The sequence below is a fragment of the Lactuca serriola genome, chromosome 1, assembly GCF_051521515.1.
Source record: "Lactuca serriola cultivar US96UC23 chromosome 1, Lser_US96UC23_V15, whole genome shotgun sequence".
In the NCBI taxonomy this organism is placed as follows: Eukaryota; Viridiplantae; Streptophyta; class Magnoliopsida; order Asterales; family Asteraceae; genus Lactuca; species Lactuca serriola.
This window is the reverse complement of record NC_136408.1, coordinates 84764631-84782705: the sequence shown is the minus strand read 5'-3', so window position 1 is coordinate 84782705 and position 18075 is coordinate 84764631. Positions and strand designations below refer to the sequence as shown.

The window sequence follows — 18075 nt, the reverse complement described above, 5'->3', positions numbered from 1 at the left end:
AAAGAATTCTATAGTCAAAGAAAGAAATTTTAGCCGCATTTTTTTATTTACTGTGGTTACGATGCTAAGTCCAAAACATTTATTGCAAGGATGATCTTTTATTAAAGGTTTTTATGTTACACATCTATTTTTAATAATAGTAAATTATAGTTATAAAGTCAATTTATTTATTGATATTTGATATAGAACAAAAGTCTAAGAGGGATAAACCATGTATGAGTGAAATATGCTTGATAAGTTTTAAAATATTTTTTATCTTTAAAATTATATACTTATAATACCATTTGTTTCATATATTTATATGTTCATATGAACGGTGGGAAAGGAAAACAATAATCCTTCATATTTTATCAAAAGTTCTTTGATATTTTTTTTAATAATTCATTTTATTTTTAATAGACGTTTATGTAAAGTTTTCAAGCTAAAGTAAGAACATTCTCATTATGGATATATGTGTGTGGTGTTTCAAAGTAAAGTAAGAACATGGAAATTATTTAAAATATTCAGAGGTATGATGGAGAGAATTGATTATTACCATTTTTTCAATAGAGAATTTAGAAATAGCAGAAAGTTGTATAAGAAAAAAACAAATTAACTATTTTTAAGAATAATATTTTAGCCCAAAGTAACTCTGGTAGATATTCTAATGTTTTTTTTTTAAATAATACTTCCTGATTACCTAATTAGTTATTACTGATCTCCATTTTATTATAAACATTTTTTTAAAGAAAACGAAGCATTTTAAAATCAATAATTGATATCAAATTTATAACCATTGTATCATGATGTTTGTATATTTAGTAGGTTAAAAACTTTAAATAATATGGGTGAGATATGCTTTTTAGTGGTTGTCATCATAAGATAGGATTTTCCAAAGAGGTAATCATAAAAAAAGTTGAAAAACACATTGATAAAAATAAAATAAAAGTAAAATATTATAATAAACAAATAAATGGATAAACATTTACGACAAAACTGCAAATTTGGTCCTTGTGGTTTGGCAAAACCTTTGGATGGGGTCCAAAAAGTTTCCAGCTTGCACCAAAGGTCCAAAATCAAGGTTTTCATGGGTTTTTAGTCCATTCCGTCATTGACCGTTTGTTTGGGGCCGTTAGTGCCTTCACGTGCCCTCCATGTGAGGGCATTTTGGTCATTTTAGGTCCTAGCCTCCGTTGCCGCCACTTCAATTAATTAGATTGCAGACTGTACACTCCTTCGTCTTCTACTCATACCTCTTGATTCAAACGCAAAAACCCTAACGATCGTCTGAAAATTGGATTGTGTTCCTGCTTTTGAAAATGTGGGGACTTAGAAATGTTGGAGAGATTGTCAACGTTCAAGAAGTTTATGGTAAGATTCAAACTTAGAAAAACTCTGTATTTTATGATCAAGCTTCAAAATTTGAAAAACTGTAACTAACAATCGTCTCTTTCTGTTTTGAAGCTGGTTACCCCAACATATTCTCTATTGAACTTCATCACGGAGGGAGTTTCACAAAGTTTCCAAATATTAGGTATATTAACGGCCAAGTAAGGTACTTTGATGTTGTCGACATTGATGAATTTTCTGTTCATGAACTAGACTTGATGATGAGAGAATTAGGGTATGATGGTACTGAAATCATGTATTACCATTTCCGTTTGCCTAATGAAGGATTTGACTTTGGACTCCGAGCATTAGGTAACGATGATGATGTGCGTAATCTCTCACGGTATGTTACCCATAATAACAAAATGATTAAAGTGTACACAGAGCATGGTCAAACGAACTTGCTTACATATTTTATGTCCCCAACTGGTCCAAGAAGGGTTATAATAGAAGACATGGAGAAGCAGGATTCCATTAGACCCTCATCACCTGTAGTTGCTCATGAAGTGGTAACTCCAATCCAAATTGATGTTGGTGAGGGTGATTTAGGGTTAGCATTAACCTTATACAAATCAGCAACACCTGAATTTAGTAGGTCTAAAGGTTGGAAACATAGTAAAGGGGCATCGTCTTGTAGTACAAAGCTTAACTTGGATTGGGAAGGTGTTGAAAAAACAATGGCAAGTGGTGAAGTTGATAAGGGTAAGGGTGTAGAAGGATTTGTAGATGAATTTGTTGTAGTTGATGCAGAAAAAGAGTTAAACAAAGAGATTGATGTGAATGAAGAACTTGATGTGAACAAATCCAATGGTGAGGGTGTAGAAGGATTTGCAGATGAGGGGTATAGAGTTGTCATGGATAATGATCCTCAAGGAGTCAATGAATTTTCAACTAACATCAACATAGATGATGAGTTAATGACAAACTTTCAACCTTTTGAAGACCAAGATAGCATCCCATTTAATGGGTTTGAAGGCCAAGATAACATTCCTTTCAATGATGAGTGGAGACAAGAGGAGCCTGATGACATTGATTTTGAGAATCAAAACAGTGAAGATGAAGATAGTGACTTTATGATTGATGAGGACAACATAATTGAAGATGTTGACGTTGACATGGAGGATTTCAATCTAAATATTGATACAGAAGCAGAGTTCAATGGATGTCAAAGAATGGGTGGTCAAAGAAATGAAGATAGTGATGAAGAAGATGATTTGGAGGTAATTGACAATGACGAGTGGGATTCATTAAGTGAGGACTCAGGGGACAACAGGAAAAGAAGAGAAATGATCAAAGAGCTGGGGAAACAAACCTTATGTTCTGCTGGTGAGGTGCACAAGGTAGCTTTTCATATTGGGCAGAAATATAAAGCCAAGAAAGAATTGAAAGACAAAATTGACCTGCATGCTTTAGAGACAAGGAGGAATATCTCATTCACAAAAAACGACAAGAGTAGATTGACAGCTGTTTGTGATGGAACTGTAGTTTTAAATGCAAGTGGGGTAGGTGGACCTACCTCTGGGAAAAAGGTAAAGGGTAAAGATGTAAACTCAGATAAAGTTAAATGCACATGGAAACTTCATGCATCTAGGTCAAGTGAACAGGACTATTGGTTTATTAAGACCTATAATCAGAAACACATCTGTCTCCAAACACGAAAAATCAGATCTTGCACAGCAACATTTCTTTCCAAACGTATTATGGATCAGATTGAAGCTAATCCTGGACTGCCTGTTCGTGCCCTACAAGAGCAACTCCAATCAACTTATGGAGTTAGTATTTCAGAAGAGAAAGCATTTAGGGCAAGAGCATTAGCCACCAAAAATGTTGCAGGGGATTACGTAAAGCAATATGCAGCTTTGAGAGACTATGTACTAGAGCTACAAAAGACAAATGAAGGTACAACTGTAAAGATTGATGTGGTTTCAGAACCTGTGGTTTCATCCCCAACCAGGCAATTCAGAAGGATATACGTGTGTTTAGGTCCTTTGAAGAAAGGTTTTAAGGCAGGTTTGAGAGAATTTTTAGGCTTAGATGGAGCCTTCATGAAGGGACCTTTCCCAGGTCAAATACTAAGTGCAGTTGGTGTTGATTCCAACAATGGAACCTACCCATTGGCATATGCTGTTGTTGAAAGTGAAAACACTTCAAGTTGGAAATGGTTTCTTCAGTGTCTTGCTGAAGATCTTGAGTTGTATTCAAATTCCAACTTCACCTTTATCAGTGATAGACAGAAGGTACTCTAGTTACATTTAATATTGCATACTAGTTGCATTACAGACTAATTTCTTATTTTGTTTTGGTGACAACAGGGTCTTCTACCAGCCATAGAACAATTGTTCCCTAATGCAGAACACAGGTTCTGTATTAGACACATATACCAGAACATGAGGATCAGATTTAAGACTACAGAATACAAGGAGTATTTTTGGAGGTGTGCTACAGCCACCACCATACCAGAGTTTGAAGCTGTAATGGTAAAGCTAAGGAATTATGACATAGAAGCATATCAGTGGCTCTTGAAAATCCCTCCACATCATTGGGCTAGAAGTCATTTTTCAGGTATTTTCTCAATTTGTTGTCTTATTTTTTATTGTAGTATAGATATACACTAACTGTTGTTTTGTTAATGAACTATTAGGAAGGGCAATTTCAGACATGTTATTGAATAACCTTTGTGAAGTGTTCAATAGCAAACTTGTTAAAGGGAGAGACAAACCCATTATCAGTTGTTTGGAGTTCATCAGAGAGTACCTTATGAAGAGAGTATGCAATGTGATGAAGGTGTTAAACAAGTGTCAAGGTCCATTAACTCCAACTGGTACTAGGATTTTGGAATCAAACACAACACTAGCTAGTAAGTATCATGCACGATGGAATGGGGGACAAAAGTATCAGGTTAAAGGTCCATGGAATGATCAACATGTGGTGGACATGGAGAAAAGGGAGTGTAGTTGTAGAAAGTGGGAGCTTACTGGAATTCCTTGCAAACATGCAATTGCAAGCCTAAATGAAATGGCAGACAATAATGAAAAGGTGGGAGAACTATACACCTATGTGCATAAGGTGTATTGGCTTGATACATGGAAAGAGATGTACTCCTTCAAGGTGGAGCCTATCAAAGGTAGAGCCATGTGGCCTAAGAGTGACTGCCCAACAACTCTTGTGCCTCCACCACACAACAAAGCTATAGGCAGGCCAAAAAAGAAAAGAAGGATTACAGCAGAGGAAAGGATTGAAATCCAGCAACGTAAGAGGCAAGCAAACAGTCAAAGTCAAAATGATAATGAAACTCAATCACTGAGCAGGAAGTTTTTGACTGTGACATGTAGTAAGTGTAAGCAAAAGGGTCACAATGCCAGGACCTGCAAGGCCAAAGATGGGAATTGATGTTTAAGTACTTTTTATGTTTGTGAAGACTTGTTAATGCACTTTAGTTGGTACTTTGTTGCCTTTTTTTTTTTATCTATTTTGATAATGTACTTTGATGCCCTTATGATAATGTACTTTAATGCCCTTTGTTGGTAATGATTGTGTTTTGGCATTTATCTGTTATGGTCCCCTTTTGGTAATGTTTTTTGTTATTTGTTTATGTTGTACTGTCAAAGCATGAAGATGTTATGGCAATGTACTTAATGTATGCATATAAAACCATTACAATTGCATATTCAAACGTAGAGAAAAACCATTACACTTGCATATCATGTCAAGATCAAACCTTTATAATTTCATATTCATAAAAGGATAAAACCATTACACTTCCCATTGTCATAAAAGCATTACATATACAATGATCCAAAAGATAACACTTTTAAGTGGTTACTACCAACAAAAACATATATAAACCACAATTAAACCTTCTAGCACCAAAAGACCACATTTTTAAGTGGTTACTACCAACAAAAAAGTCCTAACCTCTAATTCCTATTTCCAAAACAGCACAAACAACAGAAACAAAACCCACGAGACAAGCAAACACATCTTCAGCTGGCCCACTTCAACCTCATACCTATTCATTGTTCTCAACAGTCCTGGTATGATAACAGTTGATCTTTGACACATAGGGGGATCGAACCACCCCAAAAATCCACATCTGGATCCCTACAAGAATACATTAAAGTAGAAGAGTTATTGCATAACTACCGAAATATCATAACCTAATATGAGTTTGCTTACCATTTTAGGGCATGCATAGAAACGTCGACCAGGGTTTCGTGAAGTCCATGAGGTTCGCACAACAGCAACGTTCCCACAGAAGCAGAGCACCATTTTTGAATCTCGTAGCAGTAGAAGTAGACGAGACACGAAGAAGAAGAATCCTTTGAGAGACGAAGAAGAAGCCCTTTTGTTGCTTCTCTGTAAATAAAAATGAAGAAGAAGAAGAGGATTGCGTATGAGTATGTATATAAAGGAGAAATATGATATTATTTAAAATAAGTACGTAAAATGACCAAAATGCCCTCACATGGAGGGCACGTGAAGGCACTAACGGCCCCAAACAAACGGTCAATGACGGAATGGACTAAAAACCCATGAAAACCTTGATTTTGGACCTTTGGTGCAAGCTGGAAACTTTTTGGACCCCATCCAAAGGTTTTGCCAAACCACAAGGACCAAATTTGCAGTTTTGTCAACATTTACGTTAACTTTATAAATTAAAATTGTTTCAAAACTACAAAAACAACTTAAAATAAATTGAAAATAAAAAATCGGATTGAATTATTACAACCCTGCAACCCACCAAACCGGTCTAAGTTTCAAAACAAGTTAAGATGTTACAGTTGTTAGAAGTTAACATTATGAATGAGTGATTAACTGTAATTTGCGAGAAAGTGATGCATAAATGGATTTAACAACGTTTGAAGATTGTAAAAATGAAAGAATTATTAATATTGTAACTTGATTATAAAATGTTTTTATGGTCTAATATGATACCCGCAAGGAAACTATTCATCGAAATAAATTAATCCACGTCCTGAAACTATTTGTCGTCGCCGTTTATCGCGGGCACACCGCTGGTTACAATACTAACAATATCTATTATGTGTTACCTCATTAAGTTCAACTAGGAATAGCCTGAATTTATTTTGAACAAGAAGACATAACACCACTACCAAGGACACATTGCAGAACCAGTAACACACCAAAACAATAAACATCAATTTTATTTGGGTAAACAACAATTTTATTGCCCTTACATGGTCTAGTGGAAAAGAGTTTTGTATGGAATTACAACATGACATGACCCAGTCAATATAGAGAATTTCAAACACCATCTATATGGAAATGCTATTTGGAACCCCCATACTAGTGACACCAGGTTCCGAAAAAGGCTTTAGAAGGTTATATGGTACAACCCCAACTCCATTTCTATTCTTCCTACTCTCATCCGCATTCCTCTCATCAATAATCCCTTCCAACTCCTTCAACCTCCCTGAAAATATCTCATAAGCAGCTTTTATCTCTGGATTTGCCTCAAAAGCTGGTTCACACGTCTCCCCAATATACTCCTCGTCTACAGAATGATTTGATAAAACATCAAGAACAGCCATAACTTGTGAAGCTTGAACCTGAGAAGGAAATGCAGACAAAAGTTCATCTTCAGGCCTACGCTTAAAAACCTCCCATTCATCATCAGTCGGATCTTCACATGGAATCTTCACTCGGGCAATTGTCGGCCTATTTGGAATATACCCCGCAAAGTCATACTGCCCGAAGTTGACCGCTGCATGGTGCCCGGAAGCTACCCAAATTATCGTTGTCAAAATCCCGATTAAATCCTTTGGTGTTTTCAAAATCGGCCACCATGGTTCGTCTTTCTTGTCTGCGTGTCCTTCTGTTCTAATCTCCGTCCACCATGCTTGAAGTTCTGAATCCGTTTCCACAAGATTTTTGTTGTTGTTGTTGTCTTCGGGGTAATAATGGTTGACATAGTTGGTGACCCAATCTTTGATTATATCCCAAAGGACTAAACCGTCATTTGCGTAAGGGTAATCTTCTATTGTTAGCTTTAGGCCGTGTGGTGAATCGGGGTCTTCCACCGCCATGCCTCTTGCGATTAGGTCAGCGGGTAATGCTTCGTGGTCAAACCGCCATTGTTGACCATACGCGATTGAACTCAACTCGATGCTGTATTTTCCTGGGGAAAAACAAGTTTCGATAATTCCACCAGCATTTATGAGGGATTCCCTAGCCAAAGCATTGATCTCCATTGTGTATCGGAAATGAGGGTGTAGTAGATTATGTATCGGGTGCATTTTGCTGAGCTGGCGATTGGTGGCTATTATATATGGCTCAGTGCAACAATGTGTTCTCAACCTGAAAATTTGAAATCCTCAAATCAGTGTATCATATTATAAAAATAACTTTTATTAAGATTATGGTTCACTTCAATAAAGGATGCATGGTTAGTTACTTACCAGTGACTTACGAGTTGATGGTAACCACCATCATGAGCAAGAGCATGGATCTTAGCAAGCTTCCATAGCCAAGCACCTGTTGCTTCCCAAGATGGAGTAAATACTCGCTTCCATTGAGGTTTCCCATTGCCAGGTGGCCTAACAAGCTCAATCGCCAATGGTCTTAATGTTCCAGATGGCATAAGGAACATCAGTGTTCTTGATCCGTATAAAGTTGTTCTGAATTTTTTTTGATCTCTAACTTTGTGCACATATGGAAGGAAGATATCATGATAATCTAGAATGAAAAGCTTCTTGTCCTCTATAGCCTGCATATGAAGTAGGGTTCCATGCTTCTTTAATTTCCAAGTTAATAATGGGCAACTACAAGTTTTAGATAGTTATTAATTAATAATCATACCTCCTCCAGCGTGCAGAAGCCTTTGATCTCTTTCAAAATCATATCTTTGGTTATTGCTGATTCGGGTGGACCATACACCTCTGGATCAAGTTTACTTTTCAGTGGCCATTCCTGAACATATTCAGGCTTATTATATACTCTTCTAAAGTTTCTTTATGAATAATTAGTTGCAGAATCGTGTCTAAACAATGTAACATGGATTTTTTTTATAATTGAATTGGGTATTTTGTTTCCATGTTTACGTTTGAAAGTACTCATGAAGTAAAAACAATTAAGTAAGGTTTTTCTATATTTCTTTCTAGGAAATATACCGTGACTAAGCTAATACTCAGAGGGTTAAGACCAGCAAGAGTTTGTCGACAAAATTCTTCATCCCTCATCCAACCAAACTTATCTCCTGCAAATCAAAAAAAAAAAAAAAAAAAAATCGTTAATTGACAGAAAGAAAGAAGGTGTTTCGCTATGTGTGTGTAGACAGAGAGAAAGAGAGTTGATTAAAGTACTTACTGTCAATCATTTCTGGAGTATCAAAAAGCAAGACGTTATTTTGGGCATCTTCAAAAGCCTTAAAAAGTCGAGGTAAAACATTTCCAAGAAACCCATTGTTGTCTAATGATGGCAAATTAACTCCCTCATTGAACAGAGATTCAATGGCTGTGAAGTATGGGAACCCAAGGTCTTTGTCAATAACAGATGTCTCTATGTAAGGTATGACTGCATGAAGCAACGAGTATACAGTCTTGGCATTAAAAGACATATCCTTAACTTCTGAAAAGGCTTCGTCTCTTGGCACATAAACATCACCACTCCTTGACTCTGATAATGGATCTGCATTTGCAATTCTACCTAATAATCAAATGAACCAACAACCCAGAAACTTCTGATAATTTGTTTAGTTTATGGGAAACGATCGGATACCTGATTTGGAGCGAGGGCGACCCGTTTTGCAACGCCGAGGGTAAGGATAATCCTTACTGCCGAGGACCGGTCGTGCCAATTCCGGATCCTTATCTGGATCGCCAAGATCATTGTAGACATCGTAATCGTAAATTCTATCTTTCTTTTCCCGAGACTTATCAGCGGCGCCGTCGCCTCGAAGAATCGCTAGTTCCTGTTCTCGCAGCTGCTTCAATCCGCTCGGCGTCTCTGAAGGTAGGCATGACACCTGCGGCAGGCGCACCAAAAACGCAAAGTAAAATAAGTATCGATTATTAATTAAAACTAAAAAGTTGCCGATAAAAATCCTGTATACACTATGCACTATAGTTCTATCATTACTAGTTAATCAAGTAAATAAATTAAACTTGGTTTTTTTACTTAAAACGTTTGATGTGAGTTCCTTTAATTAGACAGCCATATATATATATATATATATATATATATATATATATATATATATATATATATATATATATATATATATATATATATATATATATATATATATATATATATATTTCGTTACCGGAAGGAAATTTTTTCATTTTCTATGACGTGGTAAAGAAAATTGTGACGTATGTGAAATCTATTAATTTTCTTTCTTATTTTTCTTTTGATTTTTACACTTGCGTTAATCTAGTAAATAAAAAGATTAGTAGGAAAAAAAAGTAAACGATATTTGATATGCACTAGGTGTAAGATCTATGTACTACATGAGTTTATTTAAAAAAAATGTGAAATTTTAAAAATTTGAAAATTTTGAATTTGTAAGAAAAATAAGAAATTTTTTGAATTATTAAAATTAGTGAGGTTTTAATGTATTGAATATATATATATATATATATATATATATATATATATATATATATCATTTTTAATAAATACCTTACATATATATTACCTTACATATTAAATGTGAAATTTTAATTTAATAAAATGAAAAATACAATAAAATAACAAGTGGAAAATAAAAAATTTAAAAATTCTACAAAATGTCATGTGTCCAAATAAATAAAAAGAGGACATAGAGCAAAAAAAACTTTCGTTTATTAGAGTAGATAATAATTAATGGAGTTATTTCCTAGCTAATATGTAGACATGCAAATTAACGACAAAACATTGTGGAATTCCTTTAAAGAAATTAGCTCTGGATTAAAACACGGATTAGCTACCGTGAAAAAAACCATAGGTGTAATCCTTGTCTATTTTTGGAAAATTATCGACAGATTTTCAATGGATTAAAGACGAAGTGCATCTCATCATTAACCAAAGATGACTTTGAAGGAAAATTCCAGGTCCCTCTTTCTAGTAGTAGTGCTATCAAATGTAAACTCTGAATAATCGTGTGAAATGATTGAATCAAATTGTTGTTTTTTTTTGCAATAACTAAAACTTGTAAAACTTTATATATCATATTGGATAGTGACTCATTAGAAGATCAATTAGTTGCTAACCTTGTCGAGAAAAAAAACCCGTTTCTCAGGGTTATCAAACTTGGAATGAACCCAAGAATTACACGAGACGATGATGGGGTCAGTTGAGAGGCCTTTAATTACAACAGATTCCACAAACATCTCTTTGCGATGTTCGTTCTCAATCATTATAGCCCCAATAGACCCAAAATCTTCAGGCACTTCAAATTCTGCTAAATATTCTAAGTCGTCTGCTTTTTGACCAGATGGATGAGCATAATCCACTATCGTAGCCTTTGGTAAACCGGTCTCTTCAAAAATCAAATATTAAAAAGTCAAATTAATAGGCAAAGATTACAACGAAATAGACTTTCAAACACCAAATATCATCGACGAAAACATGTCGCTAATCCAATACATCTTATTATGGTAGTGATGGTGGTATATAATGGTATCCATTGGAATGGGAAAGTGATCGTGGCATATAGTGGTGATGATGATTGTGGCATGCATTAACCGCATAAAACTTAACGTAATTGGCATGCATTAACCGCAACTAAACTGAAGAATTTTCCAACCATAAAATCAAGAGTGTAAAATTTTCCAAACTAATTAAGACTAAATTAGCTGAAGGTTCGTATCAACCACAACCAAAGAAACCAAAACTACAATTTACTGGTAGTTCTTTATATTCTTTTCAGATTTTGTGAAAAATAATTCAATTTATAATTTATATATGTTGTACTTTATATATAAAAAACTATATGTTAAAAGTTTCTTCGATTTATCATGTGTTGGAGATGTGTCAGGTTGGTTTTTGGCCAAAAAGCATACGAGGAATAGATATGGGTTGTGTGGCTGATGTGGCGGAGTTACCTTATCCTGCATCACGTTGCATCTACGAATAATTTCAAACTTGGAGTTAATTTATTGATTTTTTTAGAAATAGAAATGTTTTAATGTTCTTTTCTTGATTTAGATTATGACAGATTTGACATTTTTTTTTTCGTTTTTGCAAGTTGTCTCCAATACCAAGACCATGCATATGCATCCGCCCATTATTAAATTACAAGTTGTTAAGCCCATTTACATTTTTGGTCGTATAATAATATAATTTGCAGAACATCAGCATGTACACTTACTAGGGTCAACCTCGGCAGCAACAAGCTCCAAAAGTAGCGATTTTCCAAGCAAATCTCCGATGTCGTCAAAGGCTCTGTCAACAGTAAGGTTGGATAGGACACCACCCACCGTCATTTGGACTGTAATCACCGCTTTAAGACTGATGGTTTGAGTGACACTCGCTGTACTAGAATCACCGAAGCCGGCTTTAATTTGGCTGATTGAGTTGCGGGTGTGACTAGGAGAACGGAAAGACTTATGAGTAGGTCTGGTAGGAAATGCTAGGGTGCTAAGAGAGAGAAAGGAAGAAGGGCTTCCGATATTGTCAACAACCCTATTTCCGGGGATAAGATTCTTCTTCCCTTGTGTGAGTAACGCCGGAGCAAGGCTGTGGTGGTGGGAGAGGTTGTTGAGTTGAGGTTTCAACATGTTTGTGAACTGGTATTGATGCACAAAAAGTATCATGCATGCCTCCTTATATATAGTCTACTTTGTTCTCTGTTTTGAATTCATTTCTACTATACGTCTGCCTCAACACCGAAAAGTCACGTTTTAAGTAAGTTATATTAGTAGTTTTTTGTACTTAAACTGGACTATGAAGTATCGAAAATATCTTTTGTCTTTATTATTCTTTTTATGATTTCGTTTTTTATTTATTAATCGTGCGCATTGCATGTTACTTGAAGGGTAACTAGACGAGTGGTTCGGTTTCGTTGTTTTGTCGTTGTAGCTACATTTGAATTATTACCTCCTACTTTTTTGTTGACCGGGAACTTTAGAAGAAGTATATCAAACACATAACATTTAAAATTAATATAAGTTCACAATGATTTTTTTTTTTTTTTAAATTAATCCACTACAAACTAAAATGTTAGATAGTGACGAAATGTAAGAGTAGTCCCTAAATGATTTAGTTACCAAAGTTTTGGTCATCACATTTTGTCATTAATTACAGGCCCAACAACCCATTTCGTCGCTAACATTGTCACTAATCAATGATGGTCATCAGTACTTTATCAAATTAGTGACCTGTTTAATGACCACAAAAATGTCATCGATTGTCTTATTAGTGACTTTAGTGACCGAAAAAGTGGTCACCAAATATTTATTATTAGAGACCAAATAAAATAGTCACTAATTAAGAATTATGAGAAAAGGTAATATGCTATAAATTGAGTTACCATAGATATTTACAATACAACAATATCCAAATGACTAAACTGCACAAATGGTCCCTGTGGTTCACTCAAAATTATCACTTTGGTCCAAAAAAGTTTAGACTAGCATCAGAGGTCCAAACTTTTTATTTTGTTGCGAGTTTGGTCCAATTCAATTTAAACTTTTTTGTAATGATGATTTTACCCTTGATTTTTTTAATTTTTTAGTTTTTTATTTATTTAAATATTCTTATGATTAAAAGAAAAATACCTCTCTCTCTCTCTCTCGCTTTCTCTCTCTCTCTCTCTCTCTCTCTCTCTATCTCTCTCTCTCTCTCTCTCCACATAATCGTCTTGCTCCTAAGAAAACACAAACAATTATTTCTCAGATTAAAATTAAACATACACATATCACACATATATACATAGGAAAGAGGGAAAGGATTGAGTTGTGCTTCCACCGAAGTTTTATCTGAAACCCATCCTCATCATCACTACCTCATCTGCAATCAAACCTAAAATCAATTTCAGATTGAATATATGAGGATGAAAACACACACAACACGCATACACACAGAATCATACCTGCAAAATCATTCCCAACATCTTCCTACTTGTGATTTTGGCTTTTTCCAATCAGGGAAAAGGCAAAGAATTTTGATTTAGAAAGAGGTTGAAACGATGGAAGGAGTGGTGACGTTAATGGGGAAGTCTTTAGGGGCATGAAAGAAGGGAGAGATGGCGATAGACGCGATTAGGAAGGAGAAGTGAAGGGCAATGATTAGGGCATATCGATGAGGTAATAATGAAGGGAAGGAGGGTCGATTTGATCACCAGATCTTCCCCATCGATTTGATCAATTGCTTGTTTTACAACTGATTTTGTAGTGGCCGTCATCGGTGTCGTCACTGGCCTCAACGAGTTTCTCTATGACTGTGGCGTTTCTCACCTTCTTGTCTCCACCACTTCCCTCATCATCGCCTCCTACAGGTGGGTTTGTGGATCTTTGACACATCACAAAGGTGGGTTACAGGGTTTACGGATCTGAGAGAGAGGGAGAGAAGGGTTAGCAAATCTGAAAGAGAGTGAGAGAAGGGCGACAATCTGAGAACACCATCATATTTCACCGGAGCTAGGGTTTTAGGCAGTAGCTTCCTACGTTAGGAAGAAGATGAAGATTTGTTTTTTAGTATTGGAAAAGAAAAGAAAAGTGTTAAGGAAGGTTAGAGAGAGGGAGAGAAGGACAGAGAGAGACTTAATTATATTTCTTTTTTAATTAAAAAGTAATGGAGGAAATAAAAAGAAAATAAAAAAAATATAACAAGGGCAAAAAGGTCATTTTAACCTCCTTCAATTTTAAAATGGACCAAATTCGCAATAAAAGAAAACTTTTAGACCTCTGGTGCTAGTCCAAACTTTTTTGGACCAAAGTGACAATTTTGGGCTAACCACAAGGACCATTTGTACATTTTGTCTATCCAAATAAATGTTTGCATTGATAATATGAAATATTAAATGTTATTCTTAAAACAACAAACCCAACATACAAAATCACTACTAGAACATTGGTGCAATAGCTACAGCACAATCCGTAGCTATTCCGTAGCTATAAGCGGATAGCTACGGAATTGCTACGGAAAATTGGTTGTAGCATAATGGCACATGGCTAAATTATAGCTACAGATTAGCTACAGAATCACTACGAAATAGCTACAGAATTTTCTATAGCAACTATAACTATGGAATAGGTACGGAAATAAATAGCTACAGATTTCCTACGGAATAGTTACGTAACTGAATAGCTACGGAACTAAATATCTACGGAATAGCTACAGAACTAAATAGCTACGAAAATCCGTAGCTATTCCGTTGCTAACTTCATTTTATTTAAAAAAAATAAAATTTAAAAATTTCCAATTTTTTGTCAAATACCACATTCATTTCACATTTGTTCCAAATACCATATAAAATACACCAAAAAACGTCCCTAATACCAAGTTCGATACATTCCATTCAATTGTCCAAAATGTCATACAAAAGTAAGCACTAACAATACACACAAACAATACCAAGTGTTTACAAAATCAATTGTTCCAAATACCATACAAACTAAGCACTAGCAAAACAAACAAACAATATCAATTACAAATTCAATTGTTTCAAAATACTTATCAATCATCCTCGGGTGGATTATTGGGGGACCACAGGATTAATTTCCAGACATATCCATCATCCTCAACCATTTCCATTTGTTGTTGTTCCATAATAGAAACTTGCACATGCAACCTATCAACGTAAAAAATAGTACATATTTCAATACTTAAACAATAATAACAATGTACTTTAGTTTATTATAACAATGTATTTTAGTTTATAATTATAGCAATACACTTAAATTTAAATCCATAATTGCAATGTACTTTTGTTTAATAACAATTTAATCTATAAAAATAACATACAACTTAACTTTAATCCATGACTTTAAAACCATAATAACAAGGAGATTATGCTAACCTTCAAAACAGTCAGGCCTCGTTCTATTGTGCCAATTAACTGATTAGCCCCTGCTCAAACATAACCACATTATAAAAATAAATCAAAACAAAAACAAAAAATCAATAATCAATAATCAAGAAGCCAATAATAAAGAAGCAATAATCACATAAACCATTTTCCAGCCAAGCCTCATTCTACTCTACAACCAATAATCAAGAAGCAAGTTACACAAACCGAAAATCAATCATTTGCTGGATTATATTATCAAATTGAACCAAAAATCAGATACACTTAGACCTAGTCTAAGCTTGCACTCGAAATCTTCACAGTAAGAAGAGAACGAAAAGAGATTTTTTTGTTGAATTTCATGTCCCCCTAAGTTGTATTATGCATTGCTTTAAATGAACCTAAAAAAAACTAATCACGCATGAAGCCGAAATCCAGAAACACTCAAAACAAACAAGGCAATCAATGATGACGATAAATGAATCCTAAACCAAAACGAAAACCTAAGTGAAATAAAACCAAAAAAAACTTACTTGAAAGATTGATGATGATGGCGATGACAAGTAGATGACAGTGATGGGTTTTGTACAAACAATCATATGTGTGCATGCAACCCTAGAATTGGATCTATGTTTTCACTATTAGATACACAACATTATGAACACATAAAGAAACCCTAATGTGGCCTACAATTTTCGAAATTCACCAAGAAGGTTAGATCTCATACCTCTTGTTGTTATATTGTAATAACAACTTAAATCTTGAATCTTCTTGTCTTTGAAAGCAAGTACCACAAGTGTAGTACCTCTAATGGCTCATAAACACCAAGAGCAAATGGAGAGTTAATAGAAAGAGGGAAGAGGTGTGAAAATCGTCCCTAGGAACCCTAGACAAGGCATGGACGAATTTTATTAGCCAAGGGGTCTTTATATAGGTGTAGGGATTAGGGTTTCAGTCCTTATCCTTATCTAGTTGCTTGCCCACCAAGTAACCATAAGATAAGTCTTGAAAACCCTTATCCTTATCCTTTGGACGATTTCAAGGATATCTTATCCCTTGAATTCGTCCACCCTATATCTAGGATAACCATTACCCTATTTTGTAACTATCACATAATTACAATTCAGCCCCTCTAGTATAATTAATTACACTTGATCACTAAATTAATTCTTAATTAATTTTTGACCAATATTAATTAAACAAATATGATTTCTCCTTTAATATATTATTCTTATAACATATTAATAAATCATAATAACCTCTCTCTCTCTCTATTATTTCTCCAGTCAAGTTGCTTTAGTGAAGGCAACCCAAAAGGACCATGCACAATCGGGTTAAGTACTTGACAAATATGGTTACGGGCTTAGACACTAATCCAATAGTCTCCCACTTGGATAAGTCTAGTAACCACAAATGTAAGTACAACTCGATTAGCAATCGTAGCTCTCAAAGACGCTGTCGAACTCTGATCTTATCAGTAACCTGTCCTTTAGATAAGGGACCATATATTCCTCCATTCTAGATATCGTATAGACGTGAGACATGGATTGAAATCATTCTCTCAGTCTATGTGTTGTTTCCCGATTTCCGATTTACGACGACTGACTAATTGAACAAATCAAATTATCCCTAGCCCGGCCGAGCATTTACGTTTGTCATTACTAAATCATCGAGGGGCCCACAGATATCACTTTTATCCCACTTTGGGTAAAAGGAACGGATAAACTTCGACTCAATGTTTGCTTGCACTCACTCACCAAATCACAAACAACAATAAGTTTTATAACACCAAGTTACTGGCGCGTTTACATATTATCAATGTGTAACCGATTCGCAAGATACAACTCACACGTCTTGGTTTCAAGAATACAAGATATTATCGTCTCACCAACCGCTCGTGATAAAATCCATGAAGCGATCCAAGTGAGCGTGGGTTTAATCCAATGCTCAAAATCATATTCATAATCACTCATGAACGTTGCAACAAACCTTTGCTATGTCTAATACACTTTAGACAATCTACAAACCAATTCATGACAGTCTTCATTCATACCTACTTCCAACATATGAACGACTGTGGACCATTCGAATAATTTGATTATTATGAAATAATTAATTATTCAGGAAGTCAAAACATGCAAAGTGAAACACAAGAATAATACTAATCATATATGGTATCAAACCTTTGAGTATAAATAAAACACCTTTTATTTATCACCATATCGATTACTCATTATCCATTATTTAATGTTTCAGATAATCAACTTTATAACTCAAATCATAACCACAATTGTCCCATGCTCCGAGCATGCACACTTTGGTTTCCTATGGTCCATACTTTGTGTAATAGATCAATTGAAAAACTTTTCAAATGCAACTCATTTCACAATCCCCAATCCTTATAATTTGTGTAAGAATACCAAATTCTTGCCACCTTTTAGAATATGTCAAATTCTAATATTTTATGCAATGATCCTCTTGTGAAGTCACGGCACAAAAATCACAAAGACTCGGCCAACGAAATCACATGGTACTCTATCAAAATTGTTGCAGAACAATTCTATAGATATGATGTCTCTCACTCAAGGTACATTCCTTGAACATCCTTTTGGATAAAATTTTCTAATCTAGACATAAACCCTTAATTTTCAACTCCCAATATGGAAACATTTTCATATTTACCATATGGCAACTCATTCTTAATAGAATCTAATCTATTCATAATAATATCGATATGGTCCATTCAATACCATACT

At 34.9% G+C, this 18075-nt stretch overlaps 2 protein-coding genes across 2 annotated transcripts; one reads left to right on the top strand and one right to left on the bottom strand.

Moving 5' to 3' along the window:
- The first annotated feature begins 2044 nt into the window (after nt 1-2044).
- On the top strand, nt 2045-5110 carry LOC145093893 (uncharacterized). Its single transcript, XM_079032138.1, has 3 exons — nt 2045-3605; nt 3681-3930; nt 4010-5110. Exons 1-3 carry the CDS (start codon nt 2046-2048, stop codon nt 4756-4758), a joined length of 2559 nt encoding a protein of 852 aa, XP_078888264.1. The 5' UTR covers nt 2045; the 3' UTR covers nt 4759-5110.
- Nucleotides 5111-6515: 1405 nt separating this feature from the next.
- LOC145093883 (linoleate 13S-lipoxygenase 2-1, chloroplastic-like) lies at nt 6516-12136 on the bottom strand. The gene is made up of 8 exons (XM_079032129.1): nt 11681-12136; nt 10581-10849; nt 9106-9352; nt 8695-9015; nt 8499-8584; nt 8188-8298; nt 7788-8095; nt 6516-7686 (listed from the first exon to the last, which is right to left on the bottom strand). Exons 1-8 carry the CDS (start codon nt 12123-12125, stop codon nt 6645-6647), a joined length of 2829 nt encoding a protein of 942 aa, XP_078888255.1. The 5' UTR covers nt 12126-12136; the 3' UTR covers nt 6516-6644.
- Between the last annotated feature and the right edge of the window lie 5939 nt (nt 12137-18075).

What these genes read in the sequence shown, in the direction of transcription:
- LOC145093893 (XM_079032138.1), top strand. Translation starts at nt 2,046, where the DNA reads ATGGCAAGTGGTGAAGTTGATAAGGGTAAGGGTGTAGAAGGATTTGTA. An exon ending in TTATCAGTGATAGACAGAAG is followed by an intron (nt 3,606 to 3,680) that starts GTACTCTAGTTA and finishes TGGTGACAACAG; the next exon opens with GGTCTTCTACCAGCCATAGA. An exon ending in GGCTAGAAGTCATTTTTCAG is followed by an intron (nt 3,931 to 4,009) that starts GTATTTTCTCAA and finishes ATGAACTATTAG; the next exon opens with GAAGGGCAATTTCAGACATG.
- LOC145093883 (XM_079032129.1), bottom strand. Translation starts at nt 12,125, where the DNA reads ATGATACTTTTTGTGCATCAATACCAGTTCACAAACATGTTGAAACCT. An exon ending in TACTCCAGAAATGATTGACA is followed by an intron (nt 8,585 to 8,694) that starts GTAAGTACTTTA and finishes TTTGATTTGCAG; the next exon opens with GAGATAAGTTTGGTTGGATG. An exon ending in TGAGTATTAGCTTAGTCACG is followed by an intron (nt 8,299 to 8,498) that starts GTATATTTCCTA and finishes GAATATGTTCAG; the next exon opens with GAATGGCCACTGAAAAGTAA.